At 39.9% G+C, this 25,861-nt stretch overlaps 3 protein-coding genes across 3 annotated transcripts; all 3 read right to left on the bottom strand.

Annotated features, from left to right (window-relative positions):
• Positions 1-46: 46 nt before the first annotated feature.
• MONOS_7608p1 (uncharacterized protein) lies at positions 47-4,939 on the bottom strand (the record flags this gene model as incomplete). The annotated part of the gene is made up of 1 exon (XM_067877946.1): positions 47-4,939. One exon carries the CDS (start codon positions 4,937-4,939, stop codon positions 47-49), a length of 4,893 nt encoding a protein of 1,630 aa, XP_067721980.1.
• Positions 4,940-5,806: 867 nt separating this feature from the next.
• On the bottom strand, positions 5,807-10,075 carry MONOS_7607 (uncharacterized protein; the record flags this gene model as incomplete). The annotated part of the gene is made up of 2 exons (XM_067877945.1): positions 5,807-9,756; positions 9,820-10,075. 2 exons carry the CDS (start codon positions 10,073-10,075, stop codon positions 5,915-5,917), a joined length of 4,098 nt encoding a protein of 1,365 aa, XP_067721979.1. The 3' UTR covers positions 5,807-5,914.
• Positions 10,076-10,549: 474 nt separating this feature from the next.
• MONOS_7606 (uncharacterized protein) lies at positions 10,550-25,315 on the bottom strand (the record flags this gene model as incomplete). The annotated part of the gene is made up of 1 exon (XM_067877944.1): positions 10,550-25,315. One exon carries the CDS (start codon positions 25,313-25,315, stop codon positions 10,550-10,552), a length of 14,766 nt encoding a protein of 4,921 aa, XP_067721978.1.
• Positions 25,316-25,861: the final 546 nt, after the last annotated feature.

The following is a 25,861-nucleotide window of genomic DNA, read 5'->3' as shown; positions in this document are numbered from 1 at the left end:
TCTGATGAATTTGAGATTGTTGTGTCTTTCATCATCACAAAACTCTTCACAACATCACAAGAGATCCATCCCATCTGCACATCTCTTCTCCTGAATTTAAATATTGCACAATTTTTTCATACAAACTTCCATCGAAAATGCAACTGTCCATTTTCACATCTGTGCAATTCTCCACTTTTATCAATTTGCCTTTTGCTTTGTTTGAACTGACTCCACCAATTGTGCAATTTGTTAATTGCATCGTCTTTTTCATTGTCAAGCAAGATATCAATGATTCTTCATTTCCTTCAACTGAGATATTTTCAGCAAGCAGTCTATCAATTTTCAATTGCCCGCACTCATTTATATCTATCAGAGATGTTTTTATTGTTGAATTGCTGATCTCAAACAAATAAATCACTGATGGAAGTGGTGATGAAAGATATAATGCAGATTTTTGAAGAATGAGATTTGATATTGAGCATCCATCAAGTTGTAGTTCTCCTTTTTCCATGAAGATAATGTGAAATGGAATGCTTGCATATTCTACATTTCCTTCTGAAGTCGATTGTTTTGAGTCAAATGAGCAATTTATTATCTCAAGAATTCCTCCTTCGGGAGATATCAATGATTCATGTGAAGAGATGAAATTTGAATCAAATACAAAATTCACTCTCAACAACGAGACTGTTCCGGCTGTTGTTACCAATGTCTCTCTCATTCTTTCAATCTCTGATTTCACTTCAACTTCACACATTTCTCTGCTCTTCGAACTCAAACTCATCTCCTCCAGATTTATTTCTCTTCCAATCACACTCTCAGCGTCAATATACAATAGACTCACATATTCAGATGTCAGATGCACCAGCCCATGCTCAATTGAATCACATGGAAGTGTGTTGGTTCCACATTGTCTGTCATTCGATCCATTCACACTGCAAACAATGATTGCGTCACTCTGATGGATCGTAATAAATCCAATCAGATTCGTATCGCTTGTGTATTCGCAGAGATCTCTTCCATATATCGCATTGAATCGATTGTAGTTGCCTTCTCGAAGATCAAACTGAAATTGACTTTCATTGATTTGTGAGGTGATGTTGAAGCATTCAATGAAAATGTCATTCCCCACTCTTGCTGTATTTGAACTGAATTTCATTCCAACAAATGTGAAATTCAATTCCCCTCTTTCCTTTGTTGCCAGATACACTCCTCCTCCTCTCCCTGAACTGAGACTGCAGCTGCATTGACTGATTGTTGAGTCAATCATCTTCATCGATCCAGATGCACCCAATGTGAAGAATATTGCTCCTCCTTTTTCACTCAATTCTGCTTTGTCTTCTGTGATGTTGCTCGAATTCACAACCAAACAAATCTTGTTCTCACTCTTTGACTCCAAAATACTTGGCCCATTGTCGCTTCTCTTCACTCCTGAAAATGATGAATTATCAATGTTGAGACTCATTTCCTCACTCACTTCATTTATCTTTGTTGTTAATTCAGTTCCTTTGATCAGAAGAAGACATCCTCCACTTTCATTCAACGATTCCACTCGAACATTCACAAAATGGCAAGAAACTCCAGAATCGTGAACGACAAAAATACTGTTTCCAACATTGCACGATTCAATCGACAAATCATTCACTTCCACACTGCCTCCAATCACATCCACAAACACACAATCAAATCCATTGTTCATTCCTGCTTCTGAATGGAATGAACATTCACTTATCACCAATTCTCCATTTTTGTTGGTAATAATCGTTTTGGCTGAGTTGTCAAATCCAGTTGACAATTGCAGTTGGATGTTGGACAATTCAAGGTGAATATCATTCACCATGAAATATTCCAGTTGACTATCAGTTGCCTTTTCAAAACTCAATATTGCTTTTGTATCTTCCTCTCCCATCTTCACACTCTTTTTGATCCGATAATTGGAAACATAGAATGAATCTTGAATAATTGTCGATCCTTCAATTTGAATTGTTTTATTTCCATTCCCCCTTTCCATGTTTTCCATCCCTTTCCACATTGTGAAGCATGGCTCTTCTTCACTTCCACAACGTGCAACATCAAATCCTTCAGATGAGATAAATATTTCAAATGAGCTGTATGGAATCAGAAACATGAACAAATCTTTGTTTGAATGAAAATCATCACTTCCAACAAACAAAGTTTTGTCATCCTTCATTGATGAGTAATCAAACTTGAATGAGTCATTTGTCACAGAAGAATTAAAATCCTTTCCCAAAATGAACATGTTCTTTCCAAATTCTGCCTCATTTCCATCAAATACAAGTGTTTCTGATAACTCAAACATAGCATCTGCATCTCCCAGAGAAAGAAACATTCCTCCTCCACATCCACTGCACTTGCACTGATTAAATGTTGTTGTCCCTCCACTGAGCGATGTTGAATCTCCAATAACAACCTTGCTCGATACTCCCTCCAACTCAACCTTTATCCCTCCTCCGTTCCCTTTTTCGCACACACAATCTTCAACCGTTGCGTTGCTCATTATAAATGTCTCCTCTGACTTCACACTTTTTGCAATCACAACTCCATCCCCTGTTGTCCGATTCACATTCCGAATTGTCACATTCCCAAGCAAACTCTCTCCAGTTGACGATCCTGCTGATGATGGTTCTGCAAATAGTGGCTGACTCATTTTTATATTTTTTATCTCCACATCAATCATCTTCAGCTGCCTCAGTGCCACTTCAAACACAGATGACGAGATTCCACTCCCACCTGATGTCGAAGAGTCGATCGCCACATCCTCCAGCGAAAGAGCCCCGCTCCCCAGTGACACCACAAACACACTCGGCGATGAGCTTCTTGTCGCGTTGTGATCGATCCCCATATGCCCCACCTCCAGTTGGCCAGATGATATGCTGAACAGCATTGTCGAAGAGGTAGAAAGTGCACTCGTCCCAATCACACTCACTGTCTTCCCTCTCCCAACAACGGAAATCTTCTTTTCCCCAACACTGATCGTCGCCCCTTCGCTCACATGCCTTCCATCCAGCAACGTGATTGTCGAGCTCAGCTGTGCCATGCTCGACTCCACTGCATGCCCCACTGTCTTGCAAGGCGTTGCCTCGCTCATTCCACACAGATTGCTCGTGTCACTTCCACCCACCCCAACAAACCGATCCTTCATCCATTCCTTCAGCCATTCCTTCTTTTGTGTTTCCTGATATACCCAATTGTTTCCGTTATAATATTGGTAGTACACTCTCTTTTCATCCGTATTAGTTATGTACGATTCGTAGAACGGATTGTTCGATGAGAAGAGATTGTATCGATCTTCAAAATACACATCGTGGCCATATGGAGTGGAAGTGGTTGTGCATCTGCAATCGTGGAAGAAGAAGAAATAGCAATAATGATTGTTGCTTGGAGCTGTTGATCGACTTGGATCAAAATACAAACCTCCACCATATGAAACTGCTGAGCACGAAATAAATTGGAGTCTCCGCATTTTGAATGCAGCTGGAACAGTAATACAACTCAACCCTCCGCCATATTGACTTGTTAGAGAACATGAAGTGAAGAAACACTCAAACACACAAGCGCTCTCACCTTTTCCACTTTCTGTTCCAATACAGCCAGAACTAGAAACCTGAAAAGATTCAAGATAAAGTCCTCCTCCATAACCACTTGCTTTGCATTTCTGGAACTCGCACCCACTGATCCTGACGCATGACGAAATAGACCTGGCATACATCCCTCCTCCATAATCTGTTTGAGCAGTGCATGCATTGAACGAATTGTTCTCAATCTTGACTGAATTGATTATATAGCACATAATTCCTCCACCACACCAATGCGCATAGCAGTCGTTGAACGAACAAAATTTCACAGAAAGTGTTCCTGATGTCTTGCTATACATGTAAATTGCTCCACCATTTGAAGCTCCATCTGAATAAGAACCACTTGACCCAGTTGTATTTGACCCATTCCACACACACCAAGTGAATGAATTCGCCCCATTGTCTGCTATCTGCTGTCTCCCTGGTTTCGATGGATTCCCTTCACTCCCGCTGATTGCGACATTCTGAGAGCGATAGCACCCGACAAATGAGGTGTTTGAGGCAGCCAAGGATGACGAGGGGCTGTTGAGCGAGGGGACAATGCCCCCATCATACACATCCCACACCGACACAAACTCGCACCCACTCATCAGAAATGATGTTTGGCTCAGCCCTTCACCCAGATGTGTTGTTTTCGATGGATTTGTGGAGATGTTGAAGAATTCTAATTGGGAAAGAGAAACAAAATGCGATGAAATGAATGGGGCTGAAGACACACAAAAAGATGAGAAATGAGAAGAACAAACAGAAACATGGCATTTCTCTGAAATCTCTGCTTCCATGGCTTTTGAAGAGAAAAGTGGAGGGAATATCTGTTCAGTCGAGGCTGAAGTTGAGGTTGAAGATGATCTGAGGGAAATGTTGGTGAACAATCCACAGCTCCCATCAAAATAAAATGGCGAAATCTCATCGAGCACAGCAACAAAGCACCCGCAAATCACCACCTTGCTCCCCTTTTCAGCCCAAATAACATTTCTGTTCCCGCTCGTTTGCAGCCCCAATCCACTCCATGTTGCCGAAGAATTCTTCAATCTCCAGCATCCTTCTATTTCGCTCCCTTCTGCCCCAAATACACCATTTCTGCCACTTCCTCTGGTTGCATATGCCGAGTTATTATTTATCTCGCGTTTTCTTCCATTTTCATTTCCGTCAGTTTCTTTCTCTTCATTGGGCTTTTCTTCATTCAAATCTTTCAATCCATTCGTTTTTTCATTTTCTTCTTCATTTTCTCTTCCTGCCCTCGCATCCACATATATATTGTTCACTTTCTGTTTATTAATAATTGTGCTCACCCCCTTGTGTGCTCCTGCAGTAATCATTTCAGTCTTTTCCCTCTCTTTGCCCTCTTCCACTCCTCTCCCCATGCGCCAACACCTCCTTCCTGCAAGCACAATTCCGCTGCTAGCGCCGCAATACCCAATGCTATGATGCTCATCGCTGTATCAGCGTCAATTCCTCGATTTTTGTTTTCGCGATCTTTTTTTGGTTATTATGCGAATGTGGATCCTCATGATTGCCCTTATGGGCTGTTCATCATTTAAAACGCGAATATCGAGGCAAATATGGAGGAGCAAGAGTTCAGTTGATTAGAGGGAGGAATAAAAGATGAATGCTGCATTCCAGGCAGGATTGTTATTTTTCATTGTTTTGAGGAAAACAGAGGGAAAGATAATTGTTCAAACGAAATCAAGAAATGACTTCAATTTGGATGAAGATGGGGGAAACAGCGCAATGGAGGAGAATTGCAGTGCAAGTGCAATGCAGCTTATGAAATGGCAAATGTTTGCTTATTGGCAGCGCTTTTGCGAGTTTTATTCATCTGAAAGGATTTGAAGCCTTGTGCCTCGCAAACCGAGCTGGAAGAATGAGTCTTTTTTTGATTCCTATATTTCGATTTATCAATTGCATAGGGATGTTGGGCAGTGCTTTTGGCCGATATTGGCGTGTTTGGTCGTATTTTATGTTTTTACTCATCCCTGGCCCTTCTGAACAGAAGGAGCCTTTCCAAAAGGCGCACATGCAGCGGTGCAGAAAGAGCAGCTTTTTTCGTGTTTTTTGATGCGAACTCCTTCAGAAAAATGGAAAAGAAAGAAAAGCATCTGCAACGAGGAAGAAGATGCACAGCTGAGCATGTCAGGAAGCGTGTTTTTGTCGCTTTTCTTTTTTGTTCATTTATTTTTTTGAAGCAGAAAAAACAAGCAAAAGAAAAAATACAAGCAATAAATTCGTTCTTCTTTTTTTGTTCTTGACTTTTCACAAATAAAACTTTAAAGTAAATATTCAGCTCCATTATAAAGTCGATTTTTAAACAGGACAATTAAAGTGTTCAAGCCGAATTATTATTTCGAAATGCTTTGAAGTAATGGGAATTTGAGGATGCCTTCTGGTTGAAACTGCTCCGCAATTGATGGAGGCAAAGGAGGTGCTTTAAGGAAAAATGAATTATTTACAGCTTCTTTATCTGAAGGGTTTTCTTGATCCAAAACTCTGTTGCTTGTTTTGTGTGATAAAGATGAAGTACCAAGTGCTGTTTGAGAGTTGAGTTGATATTTTGAATGATCTGTATTTTGCATTCTAATTTCTTTCACAGGTTGGATACATTGGGAAACGATATCATCATTTGGTATATACGGTCTTTGAAATGGTAACGATGATAGCGAAGAGGAAGAAGAAGTTAAGGTGGAAGTTTGTGAATTGCATGGGCATTTCACGTTCTGTTGCAGAACAGGAAACTCATTTTGCTGACTCGAATTATGATGAATTATTTCTTGTTCATTAGTTTGATCTTCAGGCGGATCAGAGAGATTTGAAGAAAAATCATATTTTTGTTGTGGTCCGTCAATCTCCAAAGAACTGTCTAACTTATTGGTTGAAAATGTCGAATTACAATCCGTTTTTCCTCTCTTTGAAGAGGCTAATAGCGACAAAATCTGTGAAAGTGGCTGACGAAGCGGTGAAGAAACAGGCGTGGCAGTTTCCAACTTCGAAATAAGTCGAGTGAAAGTGTCGTGAAAAGAAGGAGAGTTCAAAGGCATAACATTGGAAATACTATCATCCAAGCATTTTTGTTCAACACTTGAAAAACATTGTTGATCTCTTTGCGAAGCCTCGCATCTCATTTGATTTGAATTCAGAGAAGCAATCGAATGAGAGTTTGCAATGAAAGGTCCACCTGCAGGAGATGTGCATTTCTTTGAAGATGATTCGCTTGAAGATAGGAAAGGCAATGTGGAATGAGGAAATGGAGATAAATGCGGAGCGTGTCTCAAAAGAGGAAGAGTTAATGGAGCATCCATCTTTGTTGGTGTGTGAAGTGCACCTGAAAAAAGCTGAGGGAATGAGCTTGAAAACGAACCATTGCTTTGTAATGGAGATGAATGAATTTGTGAGCTGGAAGAAAGAGAAGAAGAATTAGCTGCTGAAAAGGGAAGTTTTTGATCAGATAGAAATTTAGCTGATATATCGACAGAAGGATTGTGCCCTTGAAATGAAAATAAAGGAGATGTCAATGGAGCACAAATAGAGCTTTTCTGAAAAAAGCTGTTTTGGCTCGTGTGCTTTTCTTCACAGTCAAAATCATCCACTCTTTCCGCCTTGGGCAAAAAAGAATGGTTGATTGAAGATGTGGATTCCAGATTATCAACACTGCAGTCATCTAAAACATCTTCTTTTCTATCACTCCTGTTTAGATTTTTTTCTGAACTTTCGGGAGATGGAATAGTCTGTTGAGTGGAATTTGTGGTAATAAGTGAATTCACGAATTCTTTCTCAGACGAAGAACTAAATTTGTCCCTTTCCTGTTCTGACTTTATTTTTTGTATTTGTTTCGATAGCATTTTTAGCAGTGTTCGTGACAGAGCAGATTGAGTCTCTCTCATTTTTGCCTCCTTCGCTTTCATCCGTCTCTTTTCTGCATTCATCTCTTCCACAAACTTTTCCATGGCTGCTGAGCTTGTCCGCTCTTTCTCCTTCAGATATTCAATCTCCTTCTCCATTTTTTCCTGAGTGTTCTCCATTTCTTTGAGTTGTTTCAGCAAAGCTGCCTCTTTTTCCTTCATTTTCCGTTTCTCAGTTTTCAACTGGCGAATCTCTGCTGCAAGTTGTCTCGAATTGGCCGTTGCTGAATCAGAGGAAGTCACTTCTGACAGAAAATCATCTTGAACGCTTGAATTAATTGAGGAAGAAGAAGTTGATCTGGATGAATGTCGATGAAAATGAGAATGAGAATTCAAAGGGGAAGGAGAAAATGAATGAACACGTTGCTTTCGTTTTCTTTTTGCGTTTTCTTTAATTTTATGCCTGCCACAAAAGCCTGCATCTCGTTCATTCGCAGAAGTTTCCTTCTTCTTTTCATGCAGTTCTGCACATAGATCGGCTGACGATTCTCGATCTTTCGTTTTCCTGCTGCTTTTCCCAATTGACCTCTCCTCAAATACCTTCTCTGCCATTTGACTCTCTCTCAAGGATGTTCCTTCTGAATGACCTGATCGAGAATGAGATATCCTTTCCTTTCCAATACTTCGAATGTGAGAAGCAGATGCGGATTCTTCAGAAGGCAGAACAGACGACATCAAAGACGCAAAGTCAAAAGAAAAAACAGATGGCAGTGCTTGCTCAGTTGCATTCTCTGCTTTGCATACGCTTTTCGTGAAGTTATTGTCAGTTTGTACGGTGCTATTAGTTGAAGCAGATGAAATTGATTGAATATTTGAGCGCAAGCCAGATACTTCCAAGATCATATCTGACTGATTTTTGTTGGATTCAATTTTCTTTTTCTTTTTCTTTTTCTTTTTCTTCACCGTCGTTTCATTCGATTCAACATTTGTGCAAGCTGATTTTGAGGAAGATGGTGAAATGTTCAATGAAGTGTTTTGAGCAACTGAGTAATCAATTGAAGTTGATGAAGTTGATGAAGAAGGAGAGGATGATGAAGTTGGCGTAATTGAGGCATTTTCGCTTTTGAGCTTGCAGTTTTGTCCTTCGTCTGGCTTCTGCCGAGTAATCAATGAAGAGTTGCCTTCATTCCGAGAAGGATTTTGAACGAGAGGATTGAACTGAAGAGGTTGTGCCGATATGTCTGAAGGATGCTGCATCTCAAGAACACCTTTGCGCTTTTGATGTTGAAAGTTATTTGTTTCCGAAGAAGGTGAAGTGGGAAGAGTTGGAAGAGACGGTGCAATAGAAGAAGGTATTTCTACAGAAGGAAATGAATTTGATTTGGGAAGTGAAGAAGATGTTGATTGAGCAAAATTATCAGATTTTTGATGAGAAACAGAAAAAGAAGAGGAATGCTGGTTTGGAGTTAATGAGACATGAGTTGAGGGACCAGAAGAATTTCTTTCATTTAAAGATACCTTTTCTTTTGGCTTTGGAGAAGAAGAAACAGCAAGCTGTGAAGGAGAGAAAGATAATTTCGCTCTTGATGTTGGAGATATCGGCTGAAATTCCCTTGGCAGTTCAGAAACAGAAGTTGGACTCATTGGCATGCTCGCATACACGCTTGTATTTGTAAAATTCTCCTGTTTTTTGTCGCTTTGTTTGATTGGTGAAATGTTTTGTGTTCCAGATGTTATCGTTGAGTTTGACATATCTTGATAATGAACCAATTTCGCCGATTGAAATCCATCTTTTTCGCTTGGAGGTGCTTCAAAAGCAGAAATATAGTATTCTTGTGCTGTTTTGCTATTACTAGAAGAAGAAATAATTGCACTTGAAGAGGTTGCGGGTAATTTTTCATTTGTTATGTTCAACTCTGAGTTTTTTAATTCACAAGGCTGTTTGGTTTCATGAATATGCTGATTCTCTTCATTAACAATACCAGTTAAATTTGAGTTTATGGATCCAGAAAAATCATCATGCACTCCTTTTTGAGAAGGCGTTGCTTGAGATAAATTAATTGAAGGAGAAAGTTGCCGAATTAATTCTTGTTCATTTTCGAGAGGATTCGAATTTGATTCTTGCTGTTGATTCAATTTTTGCTTAACAGAACCTGAGACAGAAGCAAATGGAGATGTTTCAATTTCTTTGGTTCCAGAAACCGACGAAGATGGATGAACAATTTCTTGAGAAATTTTTGGTGAGTTATCGGATGAATTGTCATGTGCATTATCAATATGATTTGTCTTTTCTTGCTGCTTCTGTTGCGTTTGTGGATCGTTATCAAGTATTGTTGAGGACAAAACTTTAATATTAATAGAGTTTTTCGAATTATTTCAAATAATTGCAAAACTGAAATAATCAAAACCTTTTGTATCTTGTCGGACAAGCACAAATTTACTTCCAGATTTTGTAATGCCTAATGAGTCAAGAGAGTCGGATTCCCAAGAAAGGAGTTTGTCTGGCTCTCCATCTTCTTTTTCAGTATAAATTTGATAACCATCTAGATCTGCAATTCCTAATTTTTGGCAAATGAGGCTCTTATGACTTCCGAGTGTCGCATCACCTTTAATAAGTACAATTTTTTGTTGTCCACCTTCAATTTTAATTTTAGTCAGAACCATGTGATATTATGGGCGTTTCAAAAATTTTAAAAAAATGAATTCTCTTTATCAATAGTGAAATTTTGAACAACGAAGCCAAAATGATAATAAAAAATAAATTCAAAAAATGATATGAAGATAGTGCAATTACAATTGTTTTTATGAATCAAACGAAATTTGATAATAAATTTCTAAAATAAATAAAATAATGTTTTTAAATTACATTCATTCCAAAAAAAAAAAAATTAACATCAGAGAACATTAATAAAATCTTCGAACGTTAAGTATCAGAAAATTAATCCGAAAATAAAAGATTCCTTCATAAAACCTTTGAAGAATAAACTTAAAAATATCCTATTAAATCATCAAATTATCAATTGAATGAATGATAAAAAATTACTTTTCAATAAAAAAATGAAAGAAAACGGCCCGCCTCAAATTGGAGCAATTAAAAAAAAAGGAAAAAAAAGAAAAAGGAAAAGAAATAAATCTGAATCAAGCAGTGTTATTTTGCTCAGTGTCATAATCGACATATTCGTCTTTATCATCTTCATCGTCCTCAAACATCAGAAGATCGTCTTCAAATGGATCGAGTTGAGGAGGCGGGGGAGGAGGAGGGAGAGGAAGAGGAGGGCAGGACGAGTCATCTGAGCTCTCATCATCATCGTTGTCATCTTCTTCTTCTTTTCTTTCTCCTTCTTTTTCTTTTTCTTTTTCAACAGCAGATGAAGAAGAAGAGGATATAAGCTTGGTGTTAATTTCTTCAGTTCTTTCTTCGTTCTTGAGCTCTTTTGAATTCCTGTCATCATCAACAGAAGGAAGCAAAGGAGCAGGAATTGAAGGAGGAATTGAAGTTATCGACACGTCAGCAATAGTTTCATTGTTTTCTTCAGTTTGAGCAGCATCCAGAAGTTCAGAAACAGCATTTGCTTCATTCAAAACAGGTGCTTCTGAAGAAGGAGCATTTGAAGTTATCATTGAAGAATCGTCTTGTGCCAACGATGTAGTGAAATAACCAAGCAAATCTGATGTTGGTGTTTGGCTGCTGAATGTTGAGCTGAAAAGCTTAAAATGCAAATGAGGAGCAAAATGAGTAATGTCGAGTGAGATGCAACTGTCCACACAAAGAGAGAAGCATTCACAAAGCAGCCCTTCAATTATGTGCTGGTGAGAAGACAATGAAAAAGTGCTTGTTGAAGAAAGGAATGATGACAAAGATGAAGGAGGAGAAGGAGGAGAAGGAGATGAAGGAGATGAAGAAGCATTTGTTCTTGCTGCTGACAAAGAAGAAAATCCAGAAGTGTTTTGAGATTTTGTTCCACGTTCAGAAGAATTATCTCCATTTTCACTTTGACAGCTGTTTTCAACAGCCTTTTCTTTCACATTGTTTTCTTTCTGTTTTCTTTGTGTTTGAACAAGATTGAGATGCATAATTCTGTTTAAAAGGGCAAAAAGGGTGTGCAGAAGAGAAGAATGATAAAGAGCAGTGGCTGAAAGGGGATGGATTCTGCTCATTGAAATGAGGAACTTCAGAAGAGAAGGAAGGATAGACAATGAGGTAAAAGAAGAGCGAACAGAAGATTGACTTCTTTGGAGAAAACGCTTTGAAAGATGAGACTGGAACAAAGGATGTGTACAAATTAGATTGTTAATAGCAGAAAAGAATGAAAATAGCATTTCAAACACAAATACAGACGATTCAAAGATAATTGGAAGAGAAGAAGATGAAGAAGATGAAGAATTAGAATCAGCTGAATCAGAAGAAGAAGACGACGATGGAACCGAAAAACCAAACACTTCCTTTGCAAGGATATGAGAATCCTTTGAAATATGTCTGAAAACAGAAGAGAACGCGGGAAGAAGCACTTTGAAGATCAGTCTTTCGAGTATGCCAATATTGTTTGAATGTGTCAGAATGAATGACAAAATGCTCATTGGTGGATGGACAAGCAAAATTGGAGTGCAAACTGATTGAGAAGTTGAAGAAATGTTATCTTCCTTTGGAATATGAGAAGCACTTCCATTTCTCCTCTCAAAAGAAGATCCTTCTGATCTCAATTGGTCTTCTTCTCCTCCTCCTCCTTCTCCTTCTTCTTCACGTCCTTCCTTGTTCGCCTTTAATTTTTTCACTTCTCTTTCATAAATAGCTTTTTTGTAAGTCTTCACTTCCATTCTGTTCCTGCAGAACATTTCTTCATAACTTCTCAATTCATTTTGCTTCTCCCTCATTTCTTCCTTCTTCTTTCTATTTTGTTTCATTTCATTGTTCACTTTTTCCATCTCTTCTTTTGGTTTCTCTTCTTTTTCAGAAGACAAAAGATGTTTTACGAATTCTTTCCGATCTGAAACAGAGTTCTCAAATGTCTGAAGAGAAGAGTCTGTTGAGAGAAGAGCGGAGAGAAGAGAGAAAAGAACGAAAAGACTGTTTGAGAAAGCATCCAATGAATTGGATGCAGTTGAATTAGAAGCAAAAGAGGAAGAGGAAGAAGAGGAAGAGGAACAAGAAGATGGCATAGAAAATCGCTTTAACAAACGAACAAGTGATGAAATAACTCCATCTGCAGCCATTTGAGCATCGAAAGAAGGAGAAATCGAGCCAAAATTGATTGCAGGCTTCTCACCACCAAATCTGCCGCTGTCATAAAATCTGAGCAATTCACGGTGTGTTGGCGAAGACAGAAGAGCCAGCAGAGAAAGATGCATTCGAGTGGCTATCGGCAAATATGTGAAGTTTGTTGGAAGAAAATGAAGAAGCTGAGAAGGAAAATGGGTGTGGAGTGACAATTTGAGGGAAGATTCATCCGAATTGGATGAAGATGAGACGAAATGTCTTTGCATTCCCTTCACAACGGAGTATTCGATTGGGTCATTGAAACAGAAAGAGTTCAAAGGATTATTGTCATCAGATGGAACAAGCACAGAAAGATCGAAAAAGTTCTTCTGAGACAGCTTTTGAATGAATGTTGCCTCATTCTTCTTTTCATTCTCTGTCTGCTCTCCATTTTGTGATGGTTGATTTTCATTTGAAGTGGCATTACTTTCATTCTCATTGGAAATTGTTGATTGGAGTAGCTCTTTTCCCTTCTCATCAGCCTTGTCTTTCTTTGTAGCAGAATTCTCTCTTTTATTTGAATAGTGCTCATTCAATGCTTCTTCAATGGTCGCAAATTCTTCCTCATCCAAAGACGAAGAAGAAGAAGGATGCGAATAAACAAAGTAAAGAAATGCAGGATCAAACAAAAGATGCATCAGGAATGTTCTGTTGAGACAGTCTCTTTCAATCAAATGGCTCAGACGAAGAGAAAGAGGAGAAAATGAGAGTGAAGAAGAAGAAGAAGGCAGAGAAGAATACAATTGAGAAAACATCTTTTGTTTATATGAATGAATGGAATTCAAGTTGTTTGAAGAAGAAACTGAAGAAGAAGAATTTGAATTCGAATCATTCACAATGTACTTCAGCTGTTCTGCTCTGTGCAATTGAATGAGATCAGCCAAGTGAAGAAGATGAGGATATGGCCATTTTGTGTAAGAGGAAGACAAAAGCGAAAGAGGAAGGAGCATTCTTTGTGTGTGGAAGTCAGGCACATTCTGAGTCATCTGGAAGAAGTGGAAAGAAGGAGGGATAATTGTCTTGTTTGAAAGAGATAGATTATTTGCTGTTTGAGGATTAGGAGATGAAGAAGATGGAGATGATGAAGATGAGGAGGAGGAGGAGGAGGAGGAGGAGGAAGGTGTAGAAGGAGAAGGAGATGAACAAGCAGGTGAGGCTCTTGATGAAAGGCCAGCAGATGTTTGTGCATTGTCAACAGGAGTGTTTCTGGTAACTTCTGCTTTTTCATCTCCATGTTCATTGGTCGCATTCACCTTTTCGACTTTTGCAATATCAGACTTCGAGTCATCGATCATCTTCAGATCTTTCTCATCCTCTTTCTCTTTGATTTTCTTATCCACTATTTCCATAACAACTTTATTTCTCGTTTGATTTCTTTTCTCCTTCTCCTTCTCTTTCTCTTTCTCCCTCTTCTCCATCTCCTCCTGCACAATTGCTTTCTCTTTCTTCCTCTTCTCTTCTTCCTCTCTCATCTCCTCTTTCTCCTTTGCCCAGTCGTTTTCTGGCTGAATTCGCTCATAAATCAGCATACATGCAGGATACTTCTCCTTCTCACTGAAAATGTGTCCTTCCTTCTTCTCTCTCTCTTCTTTCTGTTTGATATTCTCAAACAATCTTGGCGATGCTGCTGGAGTGATGGCATTCAAATCTCTTTGAGTGGAAGATAAAGTATTGTTCATTGAAATTGCATTAGAAGAAGCTGAAGAGGAAGAGGAAGAAGAAGAAGCAGACTCACCAAAACACATCTTTGCCACTTGTTTTGAATCCAAAGGTGTAATTGTGCCATCAGAATAGCAGAACCATTGAGATGGGTTCTTTCTGTTGAGAACAATAGAAATATATGAAGAGGAGGAAGAATAAGAAGCAGATAAAGAAGAAGCTGATAAAGATGATGAAGATGACAGGGATGTTGAAGATTTCTGTGTTTGTGCAGCCTTTCCAACAATCCCTACTAATTGGTATTTGTAGTAGCTGCTGCTTCTTTTTATGATTGTTGAACTTTCAATATTTTGTTGAGAAGAAGAATTCTGGTTCTGATTGGATGAAGAAGAAGAAGAGGAAGAAGAGGAAGAAGCAGAAGCAATATTTTCCTCTTCTCTTGCCATCTTCTTCGTAGGGCATCCTTTGTCTATCAGCATCTGAGTGATCAGCCAGGGTGGCTGTCTTGCCATTGCCTCCTTTAAATTGCAGATGCGTTTGTTTGCTCTCATCATCTTCTCTACAGAAGACAACGAGGAAGAGGCAGAAGAGTCACATTCAAGCGAGTAAGGATGCATATCAAGGGGAGAACAATAAGGAAAGGAGAAGAAAGAGTTCGGGTGGGTGAATGTGGTATCGACATTGGCATTGATATTTGTATTGAAATTGGGATTAAGAATAGGAGAAGGAGAAGGAGAAGAAGGAGAGGAAGAGGAGGAGGAAGAAGATGCTGATGTTGTTGTTGATGAAAGAGAAGAGAACTTTTCGGGTGAGGGAGGAAGGGCAAGGGAAGTTGTAGAAGTGAAGACAGAAACAGAATCAAAAGCAGACACAAAATTGGATGAAGAAGAAGAAGAAGATGATGATGATGATGATGATGATGAAGCAGAGGAATTAACTGAAGGAGAAGGAGTGGATGAAGCAGACGGCAATGGCGATGATGTTTGTGATGATGATAAGCTATTAACTGACAACAAAGCAGAAGTCTGAAAAGGAATAGTGTCTCTGTCCAGGAATATCACAAGCGTATTCGGCAGATCCACAAAGAGAGGCCTAACAACAGCAGCCACCGTTGCCTTCTTCTCTTTCTCTCTCTCTTTCTCCTTCTCTCTTTCACTGCTGATGATGCCATTGTCTCTAATGCTTCTCTCCAACCCTCCTCTTCCATGTTGTGTGCTCATCATTGGCTGTGAATATGAGCTTTGGTGGTGCAGATAGTGTGATCCTTGTCTGAAATACATTCCTTGATGGCTGCCTCTCTTCCTCTCTCTCACACTCAACCTCATGTTTTCTCTTCCACTTTCTCCTCTTCCTTCTGCATTGTATTCACTTTCATCGCTGTTTGAATAAATCGATTCATTTTCTGCCCCATTCCGCTCTTTCTCCTTCCTCTTTCGTGCCATTTCGCATTCTTCACACACAATCTGCTTTGTTTCTCCAACCATCTTCTTCAGAAGTGCTGCCTCTAATGAAAGAAATCCTGCTGCTTCCACACAAATTGAGGCAAAGGGAACAGTTCTTGTCTTCACATGGCCATTCAAACAGCGTGTTTCTTCGAGAAATGAACCGAAGAAGAACCTTCGGAGGAAGTTTGGGACGTTTATGTGACGAATGGCACGGTCTAAATGGCTGATGAGGAAGGAGAAGAAATAGAAGGGAGAAGGAGGAGGGAGAGAAGGGAGAGAAGGAAGAGGGAAAGAAGGAGAAGGAGAAGGAGAAGGAGAGAATGAAGGAGACGGTGAACGAAAAGATGGAGATGATGATGATGCAGATGATGTTAATGAAGAAAAAGAGGAAAGCAAATAATTCGAAGACACATTGCTCTGCTTTTGAAGGCGAAGACTTCTTCTTTCTCTGCTTTCTGCTTCATTTTGTGCGATTTCATTGCAAATTTGACTAAACTTGTCCAAATGAATGAATTTAGAGTGAGGCATTTGATGAGCATCTGAATGTGTTTCGTATGTGAGTGAAGGAGAAGAAGAAGAAGAGGAAGGAGAAAGAGATGTTGATGAAGAAATGGATGAAGATGGAGGAGGAGAAGAGGAAGGAGGAGAGGCCATTCTGATTGGAGAAGAGGAAGAAGCAGAAGGAGAAGAAGGAGAAGGAGAAAATGAAGAATTTGTATCTGAACTATTTCCTTTCCTTTTGAAGTGTCTTTTAGCATTCAGAAGCATTTTAAAGATGGAATTGTTGGCAGAAGAAGGCGAAGGTTGAGGGGAAGGAGAAGGTGAGATAGAAGGAATTTGAGGCAATGAAGGAGAAGGAGAGGGAAGAGGAGAAGGAAGAGGAGAAAGAGAAGGAGGAGGAGAAGCAAGTCGTTGGGTAGATGATGGAGGAGGGGTATTCACTGTATAAGAAGAGGCAGGAGAAGAAGAAGAGGAAGAGGAAGAAGCGGAAGAGAAAGAAGATGAAGAAGAAGAAAGAGAAGATGAGCTTGCAGTGGAAGAGGCAGACAAAGGACGAGGAGGAGGTGTGCTTGTGGTGTCTGTTAAATTCTCTGATGATTTTGTTTGATCAGAAGAAGAAGATAAAGAAGAAGAAGATGATGATGATAAAGATGTGCGTAAAGAAGGCAGAGTGGAATACAAACGAGGGTCTGGCTGTTGATATTCAGGAGGGGATGGAAGTTGATTGGATGTTCTTGTAACACTGCCAATTGTGGTTGCACTTAAGTTGCAGCGTTGTTTTGTTTTCAAATCAATTGAAGAGTTTTGAAGAGGATTGCGTTTTCGTTTGGAAGGAGGAGGAGGTGGTGGTGGTGGTGGTGGTGGTGTGTTGCGTGTTCTTGTTGTGGAAGGAGAATTCTGAAGAGGCGATGAAAGATTCATTGAACGGGCAGAGGCGTTGTTGTCAGAGATGGAAGAAGTGCTGAGTGAAAGAGAAGATTTTAATGAGGCAGCAGAAGCAGTTGAATCAGACAGATCAGAAGAAGAGGAAGAAAGAGAGGAAGAAGATGAAGACATCGCAGTTGACATTTGTGAATTTGACAGGCCTGTCAAATTGTTGTTGTTTTGTGGATGTGCTTCTGTTTGTGTGTGTGTTTGAGGTGCTTTACAACTTGCCTCGAGAATGGAAGGAACGGCAGATACTTCTGATTGGACAGCGATTTTATTATTATTATTAATATCAACATTTTGAGTATTTGAATCCATCTTTTCTGATGTGCTGTTTGTTTGTCTTGAACTGCATGAGGACGTGAGTGTCTGGGAACGCGTAAGAGAATGTGGTGGGGGTGGCGGAGGGAACAGAGTTTGTGATCGCTTCAAATCTTCTTCTGCAGAAGGAGAAGAAGGAGAAGGAGAAGACGAAGATGAAGTTGAAGATGAAGATGTCTGTGAAGATTGGACATCAGAAGATGTGTTGTTGTTCTCTTCATTGTTTGTTGAAGCAGCCAAATCAGAATTGGCAGAAGTTGTCTCAGCTTTGCCATCTGATTGATTCTGAGCATTGTTATTATGAACACCTTCATTTGTATCATTTGAATCATTTTCATCTGCCTGTCTGTTTGTGAGTGTATTTCCTTGTTCGTTTTCTGCTGGTTGCTTCAATGAATCCATTTCACGTTCTTCTCCTTCTTCCTCGTTCAATTCCTTTTTTGTGCTGTCTTTTGCTTCTTCCTTTTTGTCCGTGTTTAATTCTTCCTTTTCTCCACATTTCGAGCTAATCTTATCAACATTCTCCTTCTCAGCATCCTTCACAATCTTTTCAAATTCTTCTTCTTCTTCTTCTTCTTCTTCTTCACTTCCACTCATCTCTTCCTCCAGCTCTTCAACCAACATTCCATCTTTGTTCTGCAAGTTGTTCATTCCGTCCCCTTCTTCACTGACTCCTTCCTGCATCAGCACAAACAACTCCCTCAGTGAATGCATCAACTTCACATCTGCCATCACCTTCTTCGATGGCTTTTTCTTTCTCTCCTCTTCCTCTTCCTCTTCCTCTTCTTCAGTTCTCTTCCCTTTTCGGTTGCCATTCTTCTTGTTCCTCTTCCTCTTCTCTGCTCTTTGTTCTCTCATTAACTTCCTCGTTGTCTCATCAACACAATTTCCATTGTCATCTTCATAACCTTCTTCTTCCTCTTCCTCTTCCTCCTCTTCTTCTTCTTCGTCTTCATCATCACCTCCAACAATGAATCTTCTGTATATCTCTACCACATCCCTCTTCCTCTCCTTCCCTTTCCCTTTCTTCTCTCCTTCTCTTTTGCCTCCCAAATTTCCCCTTTCTTCTTCCTCTTCCTCTTCTGATTCATCACTGCTTGCACATGCATCTGTCATCAACCCATCAACCTCTTCTTCTTCTCTTCCTTCTCTTCCTTCTTTCTCCTCTTTTCGAATTCTCTTCCATCCACCTTCTCCTTCCCACACAGCTAATGTCATTCTGAACTGGATGTGGCTGAAGAGCTGAATGAGAACAGCGCCCAATGAACTTTGCTTGGAAGGCAGTGAAATCAGATGGGGAATGTTCAGAGAGAGACGGGGGAGGAGAGAAGAAGAGAGAATAAGAGAGGAAGGATGGGAAGAGAGAGAGAGAAGAGAAAGAGAAGGAAGAAAACAAAGAGGAGAAAGAAGGTTATTTGAAGATGAGGTTGAATTTGGTGAAGAGATTGAAGATAAAATTGCTGTGTTACTATTTGAATTTACTATTCGAAGCGATGAAGACGAAGCTGAAGCTGAAGAAGCAGTTGAATTAGCAGAAAGAGAAAGAGTGTGTTCTTGTTCCAACAGATGAGGAGTGGAAGCAGAAGAAGCAGAAGAAAGAGGAGAAGAAGAAAGAGAAGAAGAATTCAATGATTGCTGAGCAGATGAAGCAGATGCTGAAGTAATTTGTGTGTTCCTCTTTGTTTCTAATGCTCCTTCATTGTTATTCAATTGAGTGTTGTTCTGTTTAAATCCCAACAAATCAACGAAAGTGAATGAATTGAACTCAGAAACAGCTGATTTCACTCTGTTTGCAATGAAATAGCTGCAAAGAGGAGAAGCAGAGGAGAAAGAAGAAAGCAAAGAAAACAGATAGAAGCGAAGGTTTGTGTCTTTAACACAAAGAAAAGGGGAAGGAGGAGAAAGAACAGGAGAAAGAGAAAGAAGATCAATTAGAGATTGATTCAATGTATTTGTTGAATTCTTTGGAAAAGATTGAGAAAGAGAAAGAGAAAGAGAAAGAGAAAGAAGAGAGCGAGAGAAAGAAGGAGGATGAGAAGAAGTGGGCAAAAGAAGTGAATTAAGAATGAATTCTATCATGTTGAGCGTAAATGGAACTTGATCAATAACATTTTCTTGTTCTTCTTCTTCCTCTTCTTCATTCATTTTCTCTTTCTCTTCTTTCTTTTTCTCCTTCTCTTCTTTCTCTTTTTCTATTTTCTCTCCTTTTATTTTGTCATTTTTCCTTTTCTCCTTCAAAATGCTCAGAAATCCATCGTTTCCTCCGACAATCAATGCCATCCGTTCTGTCTCCTGCTTCAGAAGCTGAGGGGGCAAAGAAGAAATAAGAGAAAGAGGAGAAAGAGGAGAAAGAGAAGAAGACAACATGATGGAAAGAGAAAGCAAGGCAGATGAATGAGAAGGTGTGTGGAGGAGAGGTGAGAAGAGGAAGAAGGGAGAAGAAGAGGAAAGTAGAGGGAAGGGGGAAATATTGTCTTCATTTGATGTTGTTGGAGAAGTTGATGAAAAGGAAGGTGTTGAAGAAGAAGAAGATGATGATGATGATGATGATGATGATGATGGAGCATAACCAGAAGAAGGTGTTGACGATGAAGACGATGAAGAAGAAGAAGAAGAAGATGGAGGAGGAGGAGGAGGAGGAGGATGTGATGATTGCGAAGTTGATTGTGATGATGAAGTTAATGTCAAAGTTGACAGATTTGTATACAGAATATCAGAAACATCTCTGTTTATACTCAAAAATGGTTGTATGTTTTCACTTGACTGTGAAGAAGATGATGATGAGGATAATGATGAGGAGGAGGAAGAAGATGATGATGATGATGTTGTTGTTGTTGTTATATTGTTTGTATTTGAAAAACCAGTTGATGTTAATTGGTTATCCATGTTGGTTTTCATGCTATTTTTATTCTCACTGTTCTCTTCCTCTTCTTTTGAAGATCGATTAACTTGGCACAAACGAGAAGAAAGATAAGAAGGAAGCAAATGGAACAAGCGAAGAAGCATGGCAAATAAAAGAGAAGGTCTTTCTCTGTAAAGAATGTGATGAAAAGAAAGAGAAGATTCATCTGAAGAAGAAGATGTTGATGATGATGATGATGATGATGATGAAATATCTTTGTTGTTCGAATAAATTTTTGCTTCTTCTTCTCTTTCTCTTTCTCTTTCTCTTCCTTCTTCTTTTCCTTCTTCTCTTCTTTCTCTTCTTTCTCTTCTAACTTCTTCTTCTTCTTCATTCCAACTGTGATTCACCATCAAATCAGGAGCAGGCTGAGACAGAAGATGAGAAGAGGCTAACGCAAGAGAGGCAGGAAGAGAAGGGGCAGGAGAAGAAGGAGGAGAAAAGAAAGCAGAAGATATGGTGGTGGTGAAGGAGGGGAAGGAGGGGAAGGAGGAAGAAGAGGAAGAAGAGGAAGAAGAAGAGGAGGAAGAAGAAGAAGAAGAATAAGTTAATGAATCAGCAAATGAAGAAGAAGGAATGCTGACATTTGGAAGAGAAGAATTCAAAGAAGCAGAAGAAGAAGAAGGAGAAAGGGGGACAGATGAGAAAGAAGGGAAGGAAGAAGAAGAAGCAGGAATAGCAGAAAATAATGTATTTGATTGGAGTGAGGAGGAGGAGGAAGAAGAAGATGATGATGATGATGAATGGTGTGTTGTATCTGAATCACTTGTGAATGACAAATGATTTGAATTCTTCTGCTTATTTGAATATTTTCTGTTTTCTTCTTTTTCTCCTCTTTCTTTTAGCACTTTCAGTTCTTCTTCTTCTTCTTCTTCTTCTTCTTCTTCTCCCTTTTGAGTGTCAAGAACAGACAATGAGATGCACAAGCCAGAAATGAGAGTGGAGAGAAGAGAAGGATCAGCAGAGAAGGAAGAAGAAGATGATGATGAAGAGGTAGAGGAAGAGGAGGAAGAGGAAGAAGAAACAGAAGAAGAAGTGGAATGAATGCTAACTTCATCGCTATCAACAGCATTTGATTGAGTTGAATGAAGATCTTGTTTCGTGCTCTGTCTTTGAGAAGAGCGAGAAGAAAGAGAAAGAGCAGAAGAAACAGAAGAAGAGGAGGAAGAAGAAGAAGAAGAAGAAGATTGAGACACTTCTGTTGTGGTGGAAGATTTCACATCAGCAAAGGGAGAGGAGAAAGAAGGGGAAGAAGAGGAAGAGGAAGAGGAAAGAGGAGGAGGAAGAGGTTGAGGAGAAAGAATTTGAGAAGAAGAGACGAGGGAGAGCTTTGTGGAAGAAGAAGGGCGACTGGAAGATCTGTCTAATCTATCAGAAGAGTCTGAAGAAGAAGAAGAGGAGGAGGAGGAAGAAGAAAGAGAAGAAGAGGAAAGAGAAGGAGAGAAAGAAGAGGAAGTGAAAGGGAGAAGGAGAAGAGATTGGAGGATGTTGCTGAAGAAGTCGATGAAATAGCTGGAGAGGAATGAATGATGGCTGGATGAGCGAGAAGAAGAAGAGGAGGAGGAGGAGGAGCGCGATGAAGAAGAAGAAGAATAAGCAAAAGGAGAAACAAAAGAATTCTTTTCCAACGCAGTCAGATCGACAGTAGAAGCAGTGTAGATGAAAGCCAGATAAGACCGTTGGACAGAAGAAGAGCTTTTGAATTGGAGAGGGAAAAGAGGAACATTCCAGTTGGTTGCAGCAGAAGTGGTTTCATTGAGATTTCTTATGCATTCAGAAAGGTTGGTGTCGAAGGAGAAAGAGAAAGGATTTTTGTGTTTGATATCATCATCATCGGAAGAAGAGGAAGAAGAAGAGGAGAAAGAAGAGGAAGAAGAAGAAGAAGATGATGATGATGAATATAAATTGGATGGAGTGAAGGAAGGAGACAGTTTTGTTCCAACTCCTTTCTCATTCATTGGAACTGCATTCATTTTATTTTGAGTCATTTTGTTGCCAGCTATCACACACTCATCAAAACTATTGCCTGCTCTTCCTTCATCCAATTCAAAGATTTCTTCTTCTTCTTCATCTTCTTCGTCTTCTCCTTCTTCTATATCATCCCAATCTTCATATTCTTTTTCCTTCTCTTTCTCGTTTTTATCTTTTTCCCCTTCTTTTTTCGTATCTTTTGTCGAATCATTATCTTTCAAACTGATTTTTCCTTCTCTTCTTTCGTTCTCCTTCCTTATCTTCTCAATCTCTTCGTTCGCATCTCTTCTCCCTTTCTCCTTCACCTCCACCTTTTTAACAGCATCTTCTTCTTCTTCTTCCTCTTCCTCTTCTTCTCCCTTTCTTCCTCTTCTCTTTCCTTTCTCATTCTCTTCAAAGCCATCTTCAGTCGACAAAAACGACGCCGAATAAGACAAAAGCAGCAGATAAGGAGCAAAGCCAGAAGAATACAGGAAAGGAGCCACGACAGAAGGGAAAAGGCGAGTGAGGTGGGAGAGAAGGGAGAAGAGCATAGAGACAGCATGCTGAGGATTCATAGCTGTGTTGTGGAGTTGGAAGCGGGGGGAAGAGGAAAGAGAAGAATCGAGGGAGGAGAAAGAGGAAGAGGAGGAGGAGGAAGAAGAAGAAGAAGAGGAAGATGAAGAAGAGGTTGTTGATGAGGATGATGATGATAACGGAGATGAAGAGGAAGAGGAAGAAGAAGATGAGGAAGGATATGGATATATTGTTGAATGAGAAGATTGTTTAGAAGGAGAAGAAGGAGAAGGCTGTTGAAGAGGAGAAGAAGAAAGAGTTCGTTTTTCAGATAACAAAAGAGAAGAAGCAGCAGGAGAAGAAGAAGAAGATGATGATGATGATGATGATGATGATGATGTGAATGAAGAAGGATGTGAATGTTGTGAGTTCTTGAACTGGAACAGAGAAGATGGAGAGATAGCAGAAAAAGAAGAGAAGAAGGAATGGTCATTGATGATGTCTAAGGCATTAGAGATGGACAAATGAGAAATATCAAGTAGAGAAGAAGAAGATGAAGATGAAGATGAAGAAAAAGAAGAAGAAGAAGACAAGTTTTGCTGAGCTTCCATTTGTGAATGAGAAGAGAAGAGCATGTATTGATCATCTTCCATCAAATAACTGTTGTAAGGAGGAGTAGGAGAAGTGGAATAAGAAGAAGAGGAAGAGGAAGAGGAAGAGGAAGAGGAAGAGGAGAAGGAAGATGAAGATGAAGTAGAAGAAGAAGTAGAAGAAGAAGAAGAAGAAGAAGCAGAATTTTGTTGTGTTTGTCTGTTTGCTTCTTCTCTTTGTGCATTCAGAAACATTCTGCTTGCACATTTCAGAAAAGTGTGTGGATCAGATAGAAGATGCTGAAACACATCTGGTTGGCATAAAAATGATGAGGAGAAGAAAGAGGAAGAGAAGGAATCAATGTCTTCAATGGGATCAACTGTGAATTCTTTCATGTGATGTGTGTGCGAAAAAGGAGAATGAAGAGAACGAAGAGAAAGAGGAGGAGGGATGGCAAAGACAGCTGTTGTCTCGCCATCAGAGGCAGGCTTACGTGAAGGAGAGTAGTCGGACACAGAGTTGTTGTCGATGCTGTCGCAGGAATCAGTCAGATCCTGCACATCCACAGAGAAAGGGACAGAAATTGCGACATTCAGAGCAAAATAGACAATCAGCTGGATTGTGCGGGCGAAGAGGAGGAGAACAACACCCTGCGCAGGCATCAGGTGGAGGAAGGAGAGGGAAGAGGTGGAGTCGAGGGAAGGAGAAGAGGAAGAGGAAGGAGAGGAAGGGGAAAAGAGAGGGCTGGAGAAAGCAGATGAAGGAGAGGAAGATGATGATGATGATGATGATGATGATGATGAATGAGGTGTATGTGATGTTATTGTCGGAGTGTATGGAGGAGCAGTTGTGGGAGAATCAGGCAAATTTGGCAGGCTCAGCTCTTCGTCGCTGAAGGAGAGGTGTCTGCGTGCCTTCAGCGGATAAGAGGTGACAGAGACATAAATGTTGCACATCAGAAGCGACTGCAAGAACAAGTCGGGCGGAAGCGGAGGAGGCAGAATCTGCGGAATGGGCTCAGGATTCTTTGGGAAGTTGGCGAGTGAAATGCTCAAATCAGTCTTTCTTGTAGCAATTGAGGCGGCAAATGAATCAATTTCTGTTTGTTTCATCTGCTTTTGCATTGGAGACCGATTAGAATAAGCCAAGTTCGTATGAGCCTCTCCCTTCCATTTCGCCTCCTTCCCTTTCTCGCTCGTTTTCTCGTCTGTCGTACTACGTTCTCCCAGCAGAGTTGATGGAGAACACATCTCCTTCACCAGCAGATGCGCCACCACACACACAAGTTGCCCCAAAACAATCCGTGTGCTTTCTGCGCAGTCGTTGTCGATCTCCTCCAGCTGCTTTGGCATGTCGCTCCCCAAATACAGACACAGCAGCCGGCTCAGCCCGCCGCTCTCCACAAACGCCTCCATCCACGTGTGCATCATCGGATTCCTCCGCATAGCCTCTTTCTTTTGGATGTGGTTCCGGCTGTTGATAACCCCCATCAGCAGGCTCAGCGACTGGCTCAGCGTGTGCGCCGTCGATTCCGCATACGCGCGGGAGACTTGCATAAGGTTTGGAAAAGTAAATAGTGGGTCATTCAGTTTCCTTGGATTTCCTATAACTTTGAAGAGTATTGTCTGCTCAGGGAGTAAATGATTAATGGCAGATGTTTGAGGTGCAGCCTTTGCATTCAACGCACAAATCGATGTAAGCTCGATTGCATGCGCACGCACAAAAGTTTTGATAATTTTAGCAAAAGGTGGATACGAAAGATTCGTCAAAGATGAAATTAGTGAAAATGTATTATGCAATAAAGTTGTTTCAAATGAAAAATCAGTTTGATGAGGCATGTGTATGAGCACATGACTTAAGTGATACAGTAGCAAAAATAGAAGTTGTTCCAAATATTTTCTTGGGAGTGAGCTTTCAAGGTAATCAAACAGCAGGCTTTTTGGCAGATTCGTATCTTCTCTCCAAAATAAAGTCAAACTCACAAGAATTTCGAATAATCCATTGAAGCAATAACTGTCGTTTTTAAATTTTAATAAGTCATCAAGTGCCAAAATTTTCTTCACAAAGTTAAAAACTTTTAATAAATCTTCTTGTGGTGTTGTCGCGTTGCACGTATAAGAAAAAATTAAAGAAGCTTTTCTCCTAAATATCTGTGCTATGAAATGCTGGGGAAATTGTTGAGCGGTGACATTTCTTAAAATTTTGCTCGTTAACTTCATTTCTTCCTTTAACGTTAACGTGTGTTTTTTTCTAGAATGAAATCTTTCTAGTTGAGTTGTTGTACCAGTTCTTTCAGTGTGCATCATTATTTCTCATAAATTTTCAAAAGTCTCAACAACAGGTTGTTGCTAATTTATGAAAAAAGGCTTTTAATTCTTTTCTTG

Source organism: Monocercomonoides exilis, assembly GCF_001643675.1.
Source record: "Monocercomonoides exilis strain PA203 chromosome Unknown scaffold44-821271, whole genome shotgun sequence".
Taxonomy (NCBI): domain Eukaryota; phylum Preaxostyla; order Oxymonadida; family Polymastigidae; genus Monocercomonoides; species Monocercomonoides exilis.
The sequence above is the reverse complement of the archived record's forward strand: the minus strand, read 5'-3'. Positions and strand labels throughout refer to the sequence as shown.